The sequence below is a fragment of the Thermobia domestica genome, chromosome 4, assembly GCF_964235325.1.
Source record: "Thermobia domestica chromosome 4, izTheDome1.hap1.1, whole genome shotgun sequence".
In the NCBI taxonomy this organism is placed as follows: domain Eukaryota; kingdom Metazoa; phylum Arthropoda; class Insecta; order Zygentoma; family Lepismatidae; genus Thermobia; species Thermobia domestica.
Window position 1 is genome coordinate 328,334,550 of NC_137457.1, and position 15,700 is coordinate 328,350,249.

The following is a 15,700-nucleotide window of genomic DNA, read 5'->3' on the forward strand; positions in this document are numbered from 1 at the left end:
GGATGGTAAAACGTAGATATTTAGATAGTTTGCATACTAGTTCCTCTATAATTCCTTAAACCGCTTGGGATAGGTCCTATAGTTTCTAAGGCAGGGCGTTTCGAAACATGATTTTTCGAATTTTCGGCGGTTCATAACTCTGAAAGGAGACGTTTTTCGACCTATGTTTATAAGAACTTTTTTCTTTCATTTCATATAAGGAATCACCTCCCAAAGTTTTTCGGCGGAGTTACCTACCACCCTGTATATTAATCACTCATCTCTTATGTGTGGTTACAGTTTAGCGGGTAATTAAAACAACACAGCTATTTTGAAATTAATGCAGATTAGGTCCTGATAGGTGTAGATTCACGAAACTTGTTTCACGCCCAACAGACGATAGTTTCTGTATTCTAAATAAAACAAATAGAAACACATAATTTCGTATCGAAAAAGTTGAAATTAAAAAGGTTCCAGTATGTCAACAGCAAGGTATCTCGAACGATATACTTCATACACCGAGCCTTATATGGAAGTATCTCAAGTAAGTTACTCCATATACGAAAGATTAAATTGAGACTTTTTAATTTTTTTTTTTTTTTTTTTTTGGGGGGGGGAGCGGGGAAAACGAAATACTGGAAGGTTTTAAAACTCATTTTCATTTGCTAATTTGCTTTCTTACAATAGATTTTACAATACCAGATAAGATACCCAAGAATAATTCAGGAGTTTCTGATCTCCTTTGAATGCAACTTGTGTTCGTTTCTAAATAAAATGTTTTCGACTTGTAATAAGACGCATGGTGGAAGATATATTTTTATTTGTACTAATACGCGGGTATGTACTATAAAAACAAGAGAATGTGGTAGAATTACTTTTTGTTCCAGATAAAAGCTGAATACCATTACAGCGACTTTGACAGAGAGCGAACAAAATTCGTTATCAATGATTCCCAAATGTACTTTTTTCCCCCAATGATATCCTGTTTTGGAGATCTCCCATTGATAAACGCACATGTTAAGTCAATTCTGAAACTAGTTCAGTGGGTATTTTTGGGTTGAGTTGATTTTAAATTTAACGTCCTTTTCAGCAGCGAGTATATGAGACGGGGTCTACTGATTAACGTGGAATCCGAACCACATGAGCTCCCGTCGGGAATCGAACCCGGGTCTCCCACACCAAGGTGGTACGCTAACTGCTTGTGGGTATTTTTGGGTTGGAGAAAATTCCAAAAACTCTGTCTGCAGTCTTTTAGAACTTTTTACTGGTCAACCTAGTCAATAATGGTCAATGAAATATCCCGACCATCCATCCAAATCATTTGTCAGCCAGGTGAGTGATCAGGGTTTTATGATAAGACTGTAGTTCTCCACGCTCATCTAATGGCTAGCGCGCGTCCCTTTGGTGCATTGGAGGTCGGGTTCGATTCCCAGTAGGAGCCTTGAAATGTGAACACATAATGATGGATTGGATTCCAAATTAAACCGTAAATCCATATCTCATATAGCCTCGGTGCTGAAAGGGGGCGCTAAAATTCAACGAAAAAGAAAAAGAAGAGAAAACTGGAGGCCCTACATATTTCAAAAATTTACGTTAATCTTATTTGTTAGCGGGTATAAAACAGGCACTCCAGCAGTGCATATACGAGGGCTGCTGGAAACTAAACACGTGACACCAAGTAAGCGTCGGATTGACACCACATTTGCAGAATTTGTAGAAGTTGATTAGCACAGTAAAGTAATTAGCAGTGTAGCACCGTAACACACTCTGGAAACCGTAACTGAAGGTAAGCCAGGAAGCCGTAGTTCAGTAGTGAACGAGTGCTGGCGTAAGATACGTGTGTTTGGACGGTTGAACAATGTCTCATTGTACGTACTATAAAAAATTCAAGCAGTTACCGAGTTTGACAAAATATATATATATATATATATATATATATATATATATATCACGCCTACACTATCCTTTCGCGATTTTTGTGTCCGTGTTGGACGCAGTGTAGCCAGTGATGCGAAGCCAATACAAAACAATATGCAAGATTTCAACTGCCGCGTCATACCACAGATCAACAGGACAGACTTACTTCTAATATGAACGGCTATGAGGATCCACCCGAACACTGGTGCACAACTTTCGAGCAATGTCTATTTGAAAAATTCGACTGGTTTTGCAGGGTGGGGAATATTTTGCACGATGTTCATTGCTACGCTCCTTTTGATTGTACACCAATGCAACGGTGCCGCGACTATCGGTGCATGAAGAGCCAAATGGTACGAGATCATCCTTTCAGACAAATTCATTTTCTCGTTGTAGCACCACAATGACTGCATCCGTGTCTATCGGTATCATGAGTACAAATGGATGAAGTATTCTGCACAGTCACTCCTGGTTGGCATCGGGTGTTATGGTATGAGTGACATTGAATTTGGATTAGGGAGCATATTTGTGGCCATTACTGGCATTTATGTCTTTTAAGCACGTCATGTATGAGGGATGACGTCCCTCGGCGATAACACTATCCGGGACAGTGAGGAAGGGAAAAAGTAACTTGAGACCTTTACGTGTTCTACCTAGTTATATCATAAATACTGTCACAAGTTTGAATGTGAATAACACAGAGAGTATTAACACCAAGGCAATTTATTTTGGTCATCTTTTACATTGATATGTTGTACACCTGACGCACGAATCATTTTTCGAAATGTCCCCCCATGGCTTTGATGCAGGCACGAAGTCTGTCCGGTCATTGGTCAATGGCATTACGCACCACGTCCATGGGAAAATTGTTCACTGCTCGGGTCAAGGATTGTTTGAGACTGTCGACAGATGGATGCCGTTTATGGCAGACCTTTGCCTGAAGAACTGTCCAATGGGTTAAGGTTCGGGCTGCTAGAAGGCCAATCAGCGGTAGAAATGAAGTTGGGGACGTTCCGTGCCAGCCAGTCCTGGATTGTTTTCGCTTTGTGGCCTGGAGCTGAATCCTGCTAGAAGGTGCACCTTTCTCCAGGGAACATGGTAGCATACAGTGGTTTCACTATAGGTGTTAGCACTGTGTCCTGGACTTTTTCGCAAAAATGCAGCTGGGTTGTGCCTGAGTAGCTCACTCCCCACCAAACCATCACTGAGGCAGGATGATGTGCCCTCTGAACCCCTTAGAGCTGCCTCAACAGCTGCAGTAGATGACGTGGCATACACATGGTCATTTTCGGCGTTGTAGGCCTGCTCAATTACGAACACATTTTCATCAGTGAACAGAATCTTTTTGTGCAGATTGTTGGCGTAACGCCGCAACAGACTCTTTTGATTTAAGGACCCTCTGCGACATTAATGTTCCGGTCAGAAAGTGACTAGTCCGCCTCTTATACGCCCGTAGATGTAGGTCACTCCTGAGCACACGAGACATGGAATTTCTGCTGATGTTCATCTCAGCAGCCATCACACTGTGTTGGAACAGGATTTCTTCGAATTCTTGCTGCGACTGCTTTTTCTGGACCTGCGGGGTTCGTACCGTTTGTGGTCTGCCACTCCTTGCGCGGTAAGCTGCCGTTCCAGTCTCGGTGTATCGCTGTATGGCGCAATACACGAATCTCTTGCTGATTTGTAAGGGTTTCAGGAGGTTGAAAATCTTACCTACTGTCTTCCCGACCTTGTGTAGTGCAATTACTGCTACACGATTTTCATAATCGTCCTACTCCATTAGAACTCAGTACAATATCAGCGTATGTCATGAACAATCAAACACACACTACATGCATCTTCCGCTTCGTACACAGATGGCAGCACTGTGCCATTCCGGATACCTACAGCGCCACTCCAAACTTTGTGACAGTATTTATGATATAACTAGGTAACATTTGTGAAGTAAATGAAGAAAGCCTACGAAATACCTCACTCAGGATGGCTTTTTTTTTTTTAACCGAGTGTCCCCACCGGGAGTCGAAATTGGGTCCGCTCGCACCAAAGTGCTATTGCATTCCGTCACGTTTATCCCACAAATAGGCACATCGATAGGCTGGTGGATCCGGTCGTTACCCATTTGCATTAGGTCCTGAATGAAGCCTCTTTTCCACAGAATAACGAACAACCGTATGTGGCACATAATGTCCTAAACTTCCTGAATTAACACGGTGTTTCACTGCTTCCTTGGTCGGCACGTTCAATTCAACAAATCTAGCTTAGGATTGCACAACGTCTCGCACAACAAAGGACTTCCTAGCTACAGCTGAGCTTTCGTAACCCACTACAGATGTACGGTTTCACATATCTCAAGTGGTCTTCCAAAGGTGCTATCCCAGTTTACAGAAACATTTTTTTTATAATTTACAGGATAAGAATAAAAAGCATCAGAGGAATATTTAAGTAATCAAAATATATGTGGTTCTTAACCTCTGTCCTCCCTAATAATGTTAAAAGACGTAGTCCACGCTGTACGCTTCTAAACACGTAATAGTCCGATAAGGAAGCCATGATGTAGTTAACACGTTCAACCCGACATCTAACAGTGCAGAAGAAGCTATGCTTTTTGAAAATCCCGACGTGAGCCAGCAATGGCGAATGCCATCCTTCCTTCAGTGTATTCAATATATACACTTAACACAGTGCAATAACATAGAAACCAGTAACACTGTTCTACTCAGTAAGACCCAAAGGCAACTTATAGCCAAGAATAACGATCGTGTACCACTGATGGCTCACGTCGGGAAGAACGTGTTAATTTATATATGAAAGCAATTTGATGTGCCATAATTCGTAACGACACAACACGTAAGGATATAGTAACAAGAGGAACACACTGTGTGCCACAATTCTCGCTTACGCACGTACCCACTATAGCTAACACGCCTGTTTCCTACAGACGCAACCCCGTGCGAGCCCAACAGCCTTGTCTTGCCCTGACTCGGTTTGTATTTTTCAGTGATCATCTACCAATTTGGTTTGTTTTTCGCATTTTAGTTTTTATCACGTATTCCTGGACGTCATCTTTATACCCATAACGGTTAACCTCTCCCAAAATGAATCTGCACCGAAGAACGCGCAACTCCAACAAGAAACAATTCATAAGTTACTAGGGGTGCATTTCCTGATTAAAGAACGTACACATAACATGAAGTTATGTCTGTTTCCGCAAACTGGAATCGCACGTATTCAAGTTATCATCAGTTCATGCTTCGTTTGTCGCGGACGTTCAGTACACGCCCACGATGCATCAACAAGCTAGTGTCCCCTGGACTTTCTTCTAGGGTAGGCTTATATCACACATTGCACACTGATAAACATGATTATCTACCACTTGTACCTTAAACTATCTGCCTGCTCCTTTTGGGCTGTACATTCCATACTGTTACTCGCACAAGAATCAGGAGCGCCGACTTAACGGTTGCTCCATTACTCGAGTACCTCCACAAAATAGAAGAAAAAATAACCAAATAGAAAAGAAAAAGCAAGCAGAAACGCAATCATACATGTTCACAAGCTAGACGCAAAAAATAAATTGAGCCTCGAAACTGGCTGACATTTTATCAAATGATCGAGTGTCCCATGAAACAATTTCTTTATGAGTGAGTGGAGAATCAGAAATTTCGCTCACTGATTTTTGAACTAACTAAACGCAAGTCTTTCATCATCTGAATTTGCTTCACTGTATGTATATAATATCATTAGTAGGCTAAACAGCAACATGTGTTTATATTTTATTCTATTAACTAACTTTATTCTATGTAACGAGAGTATGTAACTAAATAGCATTGCGTTCAGAATGACGTAACGTGGACTAAAATAAGCAGTTACTACATAGAACCTCCAGGATTACGCCGCCATACTCTCGTTGAAGAACATTTCCCACTCTGCGCAAGAAAGACCTCCCCTCCAATTTTATTCTAAAATATTTAAAACATCATTTTCACGAAGATCGATTTCCAAACTCTGCCAAGCCTGGAATAGGGTGAAGTTCCAAAGTTGGTCGTCCATTTCTAGCAAAATTTTGAAAATTTACAGGGAAGAAACAGATGAATTGCTCATTTGTGTTATTGATAATACGTAGAGAGCGAAAGTCGTGTTTATCTTTTTATATACGCGGTTATAAATATCGAACTATTTGGCAAGCATAAGGAACTACTTTGTGTAAGGTTACTGCACGGTCGGATTCTAGGAAAGTAACGAGCACATGTATTCTGAACATTGCTGCAGGAGCAGACACTCCGTTTGTTATCCTTATGCAGAGACAAGTAATTACTATTAATTTCAACAAAGTGAGCCTAAACTTCCCTAAGCTAATCCGACCCTACCTACCCTACTTATCGCTACCTTACTCTACTCTATTATACTTTTTAAAGCGGTCCTAAAAATCGGTGATTTTTAAATTTTCGTAGCTGTTACTAAGCCTGCAAAGGAATGAAATGAATTAAGTGGGAGGAAACGGGAGAACTCGCAGAAAACCCACGCACACGGTGTTTGTTCACCACAAAGCTCACTTGACGCGAGCTGGGATCGAATTAAGGATTTCATGCACCAGAGGTAAACGCTCTACCAGTGACCCACCGCCGTCCCATCAACTAGATAACCGTGTTGGCATATTACTACATGACCGTAGAGAAGATACCAAGTCTAGAAGAGACTGTAGATTATTTAGAAGTTTCTTTTTTTAATCTATTCTAAAAAGGGAGGAACTGGTTTAAATTTGCCAAAAAAAAAAAAAAAAAACTGTTTCTCAGCATCATAATTTCCGACTGCTGAACGATCAAAGCTTAAACATCAAAAGCAAACTAACCATTATATTGGATCTCTCTTAACTAAAGTAAGCGGAGCAATGTAAGAGACAAGACAGGATGCATTTAGTATCTCCCCCAACTCGTTTAATGTCTCCAGAACCGAGTACCTTGTTTTTGTCTAAATTGTGATAAAGGTCGAAAAAAACGGGCTCTGCGCGGCTTCTAACCCACTTCGCTCGCTCAGCTATATTTTCTGGAGTTAACAATGGAGAGCTTAAATGTGCATGATTGGGGGAAGATACTAAATATTAGCCAACAGACTACGTAAACATACGTTAAGAATGTAATATACTTAATATATAGTAGAAATCACAAATTAGTTTAGACAAAGAGGGGAGAGCGACACAAGGCCCCAACACATATCCTAAACAGCAACAACATAGCTTCCGTCAAAATATTAAAATAAACTCAATCATTACCTGATATTTTAACTTCAGTTATGTAACTCACCAGTATGACTAATAAACCATTTGTATTAGCAGTAGATTTACTATATATCTGTAGTAAATTCATGGTGTTTCATTCATTATCTGAACATTCTTTAACAAAAACATTGCTAGTTTCAAGACACCGCCCAATCAGTGTCTCACTGTGCCAACTTAGTTTGGTGACGTAATGAATGGAAGGAACAGATTCGTTCCGAAGGAAATAAGCGATCAAATCACGAACGAAAGAATCGAATCACGAATCAATGAATAAATTTTTGAAGTTTAGTCTTACTCATCGAAATAATGGCATAGCTTTCATAACCGTCCGCCACACCAATATCAACTACGGAAACAGACTTATGACTTTCTTTGAATAATGCTCATATAAATGTTTTTAAATATTTTCAGCAATACGTTTAACGCCTTAAGCCACGAACGTAATGATTGCTTACACGTGCTCCAGTATTTGTGCTTTAAACATGATGCTTCTCATGGGATTGAATAATCGTCTTCGGAATTTAACCCTCAAATTTATTACAAGTGGAAACCCCCACCCAACCCAACCACCCTTACTCAGTAATAGTTTTGCCTTACTTCAATCATATCAGCCTTCATTTATATATTTTTTTGTAATCAATCCAATTATCTACTACTTCCTACTGATCCACTGAACATTTCATGTACTTCATCACAGTCTTGCCTTACCAGCCTTATCATGTATATTTCAAAGACTTTTTTCTCATTTCATATAGAATTCTCACGGCCAAATATTACGTGCAACAGATAGGTATAACCTGCCGTTATGAAAACAGGTGTAATTACTGAAATTTACTACAGTAGTTTACTCTAAGATTATGTGCACCATATACTTACTGAAAGACAAGTGAACTATAATAACAACATTAAAAATAAATCCTATTATTATTTCCCGCTCACATTAACATGAATCTTTCACCGATCTCTCGTGACATCATTGTGTGGCATTGAAAATCAAGACCAAGACTTTCCCTTTTATTTTTACTACTAATTCGCCATAAATATACTAATAAATGATCATTATTTTACGTTTAAAGCCTTACATAATACTAATACTGGAAATGAGCCTAAAAGTAAACTCTCAAATCGAACTTACACTTAGAAAAATCTTGCTAATATTTCTTTCCTTCGAAACTATACCCGTCACACCACCATCTTACAACAGCTTGAAAATTGGAATCATATACACGATATCGAGGAAAAATGAATTGCATAGAATTCTATATATTTGTTATTAAATAAATATCTATATGTTAATAATTATTTTTAAATGTTCTCAGGTTAAATGTTATACATCATTATATAAAATAAAAATAATACAATTCCATATGTTAATTGACTTTATTAGTAAATCCAAGAAACAAAATACCTGCGAAATCCGCATAAAATAGATATGAATAACTTCAAAATGCTACTTTTACAAAGGGGAAAATATTTTTATTTCTCAAATTAATAATCTGTGGTTTTATTTTTACATAATTTCATATTATATCATATTTCTTTATTTATTCTTTATAAGGACAGAATGTTCTAGACAAAGCTCAATTGTGCCCATAATATGCCGGTTGCGATGCGATCTTCGGTTACCGCAGAGTTGCCAAGGCAAAAGAACCTGCATCGCATAGAGGAAGGATAGTATAATGATCAGTGCTGCATTGTATTATCGAATTTGAATCATGCGGGGAAAAAAAATCAGATAAATTCACATCATTGCATAAACGTTTAGTCTTACACCCTTTTCACTTGCACAGATCTTACAAAGTACCTTTCGCCGATTAAACTTTTTTCTTGTGGATATCAGTCGCGTAGAAAGTTTCTTTTTTATAAAACGAAAACTTACCATTCATTGCGTGTATTGCACCGTGTGCATGGGGTTTCTCGGGGTACTTCCGTTTCCTCCCACTTTCTTCATTTCACTCATTTCTCTTCATCACCGTATCTTTTAGCCTAGCCGGCATAATCGTGGGAAGTAAAAGATTTAATTTGTCATTGTGTGGATCAAACTAATTTTTAACAGTGAACAGTCATCGCTACGTGCACTGCCTGCGTAGTCACACCAATAGATGTAATGGGGCGTTTACACTTAGTCGATTTGCGTTCGATTTAGTTGAATTGACGTCACTTTCAACTTAATCGACCGTGTAAACGGGACTTCAACTTAATCGCTTGTTGATCGAAGGCGACTAATCGACTGGCAACTGGATTAAAAGACGTTCTATTTTCTGTGGTTGAAATAATTGAACACATCCATCAATCTGATTCGGCCTAGTTGCTTCGATTTAGTGGCAAATGCAGCGAGTCGATTTAGTCGTGCGACTAAATCGACTAAGTGTAAACGCCCTATAACTACAGTGCAGGCAATTTTCCGATTGCTTCAATTTATTCAAAATAGAACAACAGCTGTAGCTATATTTAGATTTGACCATTAATATTTGTGTAATGTACGTGGGTTGGTGGGTAAACTAAAGAAAAATGTTCCTTATGGCTATTAGCGTACGATAGGATCGAGTACGATTCATAGCAGCGGAAGATCTCACTTAAGCTAAAGGTTCATGTCTAAATTGCCTAGGTATTAAATGGAACACTAAACCTAAAATCAATGAAAGAAATAGAAAAAGTTAAGACGCAGCGGGACGAAGCTTTAAGTAGAACAACTATACTCCAAGTCATCCGAATCGGTGTATGGCATTAGCCAATAAGCTCGCAGTGCGCTGTTATCAAACCTTCAGTGAGGAATCTAATCATTCACAATTGTTCAGAAATACGAGGTTTGTCCGGAAAATACGTATAAATGTTGAATAATAACTTTATTTTACAGGATTTAACCGCCAGGTGGCACTACTGCTGTAGCCAATCCCACCAACGCTTAGTTCGAGTCAGAGCGCTCTGCGTGCCAGTAGGAATGTGTGGCTGCTTGTTGAAAGTTACCCTGTTTCACCTGCCGACGGCATGGAGCTCTCTCTGATTGAGGAACAGCGCATCAACATGAAGTTTCTTGCAAAGCTAGGTAAGAATGGCCGTGAGATTTTTGAGTGTTTGAAACAAGTGTACGGAGACAATTCTCTGAAGGAACCAACCGTGAACAAGTGGTTACAAAGATTTCGGGAAGGCCGAGAAGACGTGAAAGGAGACCCTCGCCCAGGACGCCCGTCGACATCGAGTTCTGATGAAAATGTTGAACGAATTCGGACTTGTGTTCTTAAAGACCGTAGATTGACACTCAGAATGATTGCTGACGAGCTGTCAATTCCGAAAACAATCGTTCACGAACTTCTGACACAAAAACTTGAAATGAAGAAATTGTGTGCAAAAATCGTACCGAAGCTCTTGACTCCAGAACAGAAAGCAAAGAGGGTTGAGTGCTGTGAGGATTGGTTGGAAGCAGAGAAAAGAGGGGACTTTCTCAACCGAGTCATCACAGGAGACGAGTCCTGGTTTTACGAATTCGATGTGGAGCTCAAATCTCAAAGTAAGGAATGGAAGCTACCAGGAGAACCGAGAACAAAAAAGTCGCGAAAAGCAAGATCCAATGTGAAGATAATGTTGATTGTTTCTTTGATTATAGGGGCATTGTTCACAAGGAATCTGTTCTTCCCGGCCAGAGTGTGAACGGACAGTTTTACGTGGAAGTTTTGAGACGTCTCAGAGCTTGTGTGGCCCGAGTTCGACCGGATTTGGCACAAGGGGGCAGGTGGATCCTTCATCACGACAATGCGCCCGCTCACACGTCGCTCGTTGTGCGTGAGTTTTTGACCCGAAGCTCAATCACCGTGACAGACCACCCGCCTTATTCACCCAATTTAGCCCCTTGTGACTTCTTCCTGTTCCCGAAATGCAAAATGGTGCTTCGGGGGCGGCACTTGGGAGATGTGGAAGCCATCAAGGCAGAAACGACACGGCAACTGAACAGTATCCCAACTGAAGACTTTCAGCAATGTTATCAACAGTGGAAACGGCGTTGGCAGAAGTGTATCTTGTCTAAGGGAGAGTACTTTGAAGGAGACCATATTGTAATACCTGAATAATTGTAAAATAAAGTTCTTATTCAACTTTTATACGTATTTTCCGGACAAACCTCGTACGAACAAACTCAATTGTGAATGATTAGATTCCTTCCTGAAGGTTTAGTAACAGCGCATTGCGAGCTTATTGGCCTATGCCATACACCAATTCGGGTGACGCGGAGTATAGTCATAAAAGTCATTGTACTAGCTTAGCTCTCCACTATTTTTATAATATACAGGGTATGTAAGTGACACACCAACTCTGTTATCCGACATTTTTCGTTTCCTTTTACAGATGATGCTCTACTAGCTTGATATTCTTATTAAAATTTACGTTTTTTTTTTTCGTCCATGTCCAGCATATGGCCACACCGTCCCCTGCTTGAATCATGGGATTCCAATAACTTATAGGCCTAATCAAAATTACAAAACATCATGCCTTACGACCAATGACGGGAAGTCTCGGACTGTGCATTAGCGCCAGGGAGTAATCTACACCTCCCTAACACCCTTCCAAATTTCTTTACACACCCCTGGATGGAAAAGGAATACTTACCCAAATCCAGTTGTTGTATCAATCAGTATCATATAGGTTATTTATTACATCAAGTTAAAAAAAGGTTTAGCGTTTAGGAAAGAAGGCAATATTCTTATTTATTTTATTTCACTTCAAAATACAAAGCGACCTCGTTCTCATGTACGGCTTCGAGAAAAACATGACCTCATTGTTTCGGGCGGTGTTTCGATCGAAACAATTGAAAAAACAGACCGCTGATACCTACCGTTCTGGTCTCCGCGGTTGTTTCCGAGAAAAGAGATTGATGGACAGATGCAGATGACTGAAATTGGCAACGTCTTGATCGGTCATTCACCTATCTCCTCCTCAATAAGGAAAAATGTGACAATATAATAATAAGCCTATACCACATTCAGTTGTAAGTGCTACTCTGCAGCAGGCTCGCAACCAGAGGGTGGCTAGGGAAGGCCTGGCCCTCCCTAAATTTTTCATGTCCCCTTCAGACCTCAATGCAAAATGCACAATTTAGATATTTGTAAGAGAATTTTTAATGACTTGGCCCCTCCTAACATATTCATGCCTCCCCCCCCCCCCCAAAGCTCTGTGGCTGGTTTCGAGCCTGCTCTGCAAGTGGTGTATCAACGGACGGACGTTAGAAGGGTGTAGTCAAAACGTTTTTAGAAATGAAGTGATCGGTTGAATTAAGAATTATATATATTTTAGACTGAGTCTAGTGTTATGCAGGAACGCATTTGGCGCTAGCTTTTTTTTTTTTTTTTTTTGTAAAGTTTATTTTTATTCACGTAAATTCATTGAGCGGAACAGGGTTCATAGCGAATCACTTTTTTAAACTAAAACTTACTTTTTTTTCAATTTTGTCACTAAAAGTTACTTTTTTTTCAAATTTGTCAGTAAAAGTTACTTTTTTTGAGAGGTAAAGTGACTTTTTCGTGTGATTTATGTTTTACATTCGCAGTTTTCTAAGAAAAATATAAAAACAAATGGAAAAAGGTAGAAACTTGTTACTCATTACTCTTCTGAAAGCTTCAGTACTTGCTACCACATGTGAAACAGTCAGCTTTATTCTCACTTCAGCTTTTATTCTTTCTAAAGCACAGTGGACGGTTGGTGGATGCTTAAGCTCTCAAGGTGGAGTTGAGAACCCTTCTGTGTCTATTCTTTCATCTATCATAATAATCTTTTAGTTTTCTCTCGTAATAGTTAACGCTCCACTCAACGTTGCGTATGTTTGTGTAGTTCATCATGTTCGTCTTGTGTTATGCTTCTTGTATGTTCTTAAGAGTAGGTGATGAATTTAAATATTTCACGTTTTTGAGAACTCTTAATGCTAAGTTAAATATAATGTCTGGGATGAAGGAATTCGAAAATAGGCCAGAACTGGTTCCACTCCCTCAGAAGCTTTTTACATCTGCTAAGTCTGCTTACCGTAACTACAAAGCATACTTTGAAAACCTAAGAAAGGAGGAAACTCAAAAAGAAGTAAAGAAGAAACAAAACAACAACAAAGAGAGAGGTGATGGATAAATTGACAAAGGAAAAAAGGGTCATGATGAGATTTTGGTCACTTTTTCGTGTGCATTTGGCCATTTTTGGTCACTTTTCAACTATTTACAAGAGGCCAGACCACTATGAGCCCAGGGATTATTAAAATTAAGGTATATTAAAGAAGACGAAACAGAAAGATACAAAATATTTGCAAATTGAAAAACTGGATTTCTGGAAAACAACTAAATCAATGAATAATTTTCTTATGAAAGATATTCAGAGCGAATAACGTAGCCAGGAAGGGTCAGGAACGGAGATTAAGAGATCAAATAATATTACAACAATTAACGTTAACAACAGGGTTACCCAATTAATATTTCCGAAAAAAATCACCACTAAAACTTGCTGGGGGTGAATAAATTGAAATAATAGCAGAATTTTGCAAAATAATTACAATAATTCGTATGTAATCAATTCACATGTAATTACTGGGTAAAATAGTGGAGGTTAATTCCTAATACAGTGAAACCACTCTTAACGGACATCTCTCAATAATGGACATTTTCGTGAGAGGACACACTTTCTTATCCTTCCATGCCATAAATATGAGTGGTGTGGTGTTATGAGAGAGAACCCTCCCTTTTAGGGATACCTCTCATTTACAGACAAATAACCGGTTCCACCGATGTCCGTTTTGAGAGATTTCACTGTATTACTTAGTTTAATAATAATAACAAATGCCCAAATGTGTGAACTTACTTTATTGAAGCTACCACTGCGAAGAGCTGATATTATTATTATTATTATTATTATTATTATTATTATTATTATTATTATTATTATTATTATTATTATTATTATTATTATTATTATTAGTAGTAGTAGTAGTAGTAGTAGTAGTAGTAGTAGTAGTAGTAGTATTGCGATAGTTGCGATAGTTTCTTGTTTGAGTTTGTTTAAAAATTATATCACTATTCTGAGAGCACCCCCCCCCCCATTTATTTTGAACACCACCCCCAAGTAAAAATTTCTGGCGTACTTACTGATTAGCGCCACATTAGGAGCCTCACTTGGAGGGCCCCAATACACATTTAGACCATATGATGCTGGAGCCCCATTCTTTATATTGAAATAAATTCTTACTAGGCCACAAACAGGACTTTATAATACTGTTAGTTTGATTCCAAGACTACATTTAATGCTGGAGGCAACCGAACTCCGGGAACGGAAAAAACTACAACAAATAACGATGCTCCAACACAGCAGACATGTTTTTATCTTACTTTCCATGTTATTCAATAGTCATTATATATATATATATATATATATATATATATATATATATATATATATGGCCCCGGCAGGGATCAGGGATACCTGCCCTCCTGCCCTGGGGCCAGTCGGAGTTTAATGACGGGGCAGCAAGGAAACAGACGCTTAATGCTGAAGTTGCCTCCTCTCTGGCTGCCCCCACACACGATGTATTTTATGGGTTAAATTCCAAAGTTGGGCGTCCGTTTCCAGCAATTTTTTTAAAATTTACAGGAAAGATATGGATAATTTAGTCGTTTGTGTGCTTGATAATGTATAAGAGTCTCGAAAAACCTGTTTATTTGTTATATATAAGCGGTTATAAACATGGGACTATACGGCGAGCGGAGGGAACTACTTGGTGCAAGGCAACCGAACAGTTGCATTGTGGGAAAGAAACGAGCATTTATGTTATCAACATGGCGAATGTACAAGGGCAATGAACTAACAGTTTTAACATTTGTGAAGCAATACGTTGATAACGAGCAAAATCTTTTAAAAGTTTATAAAGCGCACGGATTAATGAACCTAATAACAAATTGCAGAAAGTGTGGAAAGGAGGTAACAGCGAAAAAACGTGGCGAAAGCGGACGCCCAACTTCGGAATAAATGCCCATTTTATTGTAAATCAAGTAATATAAGAATATTTACCTGCCCTCCATAAATGTCTTTGTCCCTCCGTTAACTATCCCCCCAAAAATGTAAAGCTGCCGTTGTCACTGCTTACGACCCTCATACCATAAAGCATTCCCTAATCAAACATACTTTACTGTATGCGCACATCGATTTTCCATCTATTACACATCATCTCGAAACATAACGAAGTACGTCTATTGACAAAAAGTGGTCAGAAAAGCATTCTATTTTACTATTCATAATAAGAACTTATATATCTATACCGAAACTGAAACATTAGGTTTACTAAATATAATAATAATAAGAACATATATAATATAATAATATCAAGAGTTATTATTCCATACATGACAACCACAATAATTAGTGTATCTTTCAGGTTTATATACCTTTTCTTCTTCTTCTTCTTTTTTAAATTTAGCCATCATTTGCAGCATTGGCGTCTCTGGCATGTAAAATTTGGGGGGGACATCAAAGGAAATGATCTAACTGCTAGTATCTCAGCGGAATTTTAGA

The 15,700-nt window shown here is 38.8% G+C and overlaps 2 protein-coding genes across 4 annotated transcripts in view; one reads left to right on the plus strand and one right to left on the minus strand.

Moving 5' to 3' along the window:
• The window catches only part of LOC145684448 (uncharacterized), an 82,502-nt gene extending 74,044 nt beyond the window's left edge, over positions 1 to 8,458 (minus strand). For 2 of the 3 annotated variants that reach the window (XM_081756847.1, XM_081756845.1), the window contains exon 1: positions 8,307 to 8,458. The gene's annotated coding sequence lies outside the window, so the exon portion shown is untranslated. Of the gene's footprint in view, positions 1 to 8,047; positions 8,166 to 8,306 lie in introns of those variants that run through there. The other variant, XM_081756846.1, reaches the window with a different exon arrangement.
• A 1,701-nt stretch (positions 8,459 to 10,159) lies between these two features.
• Positions 10,160 to 10,819, plus strand: LOC145683227 (protein GVQW3-like). Its single transcript, XM_081754595.1, has one exon. The coding sequence runs from the start codon at positions 10,160 to 10,162 to the stop codon at positions 10,817 to 10,819; it is 660 nt and encodes a 219-aa protein (XP_081610721.1).
• Positions 10,820 to 15,700: the final 4,881 nt, after the last annotated feature.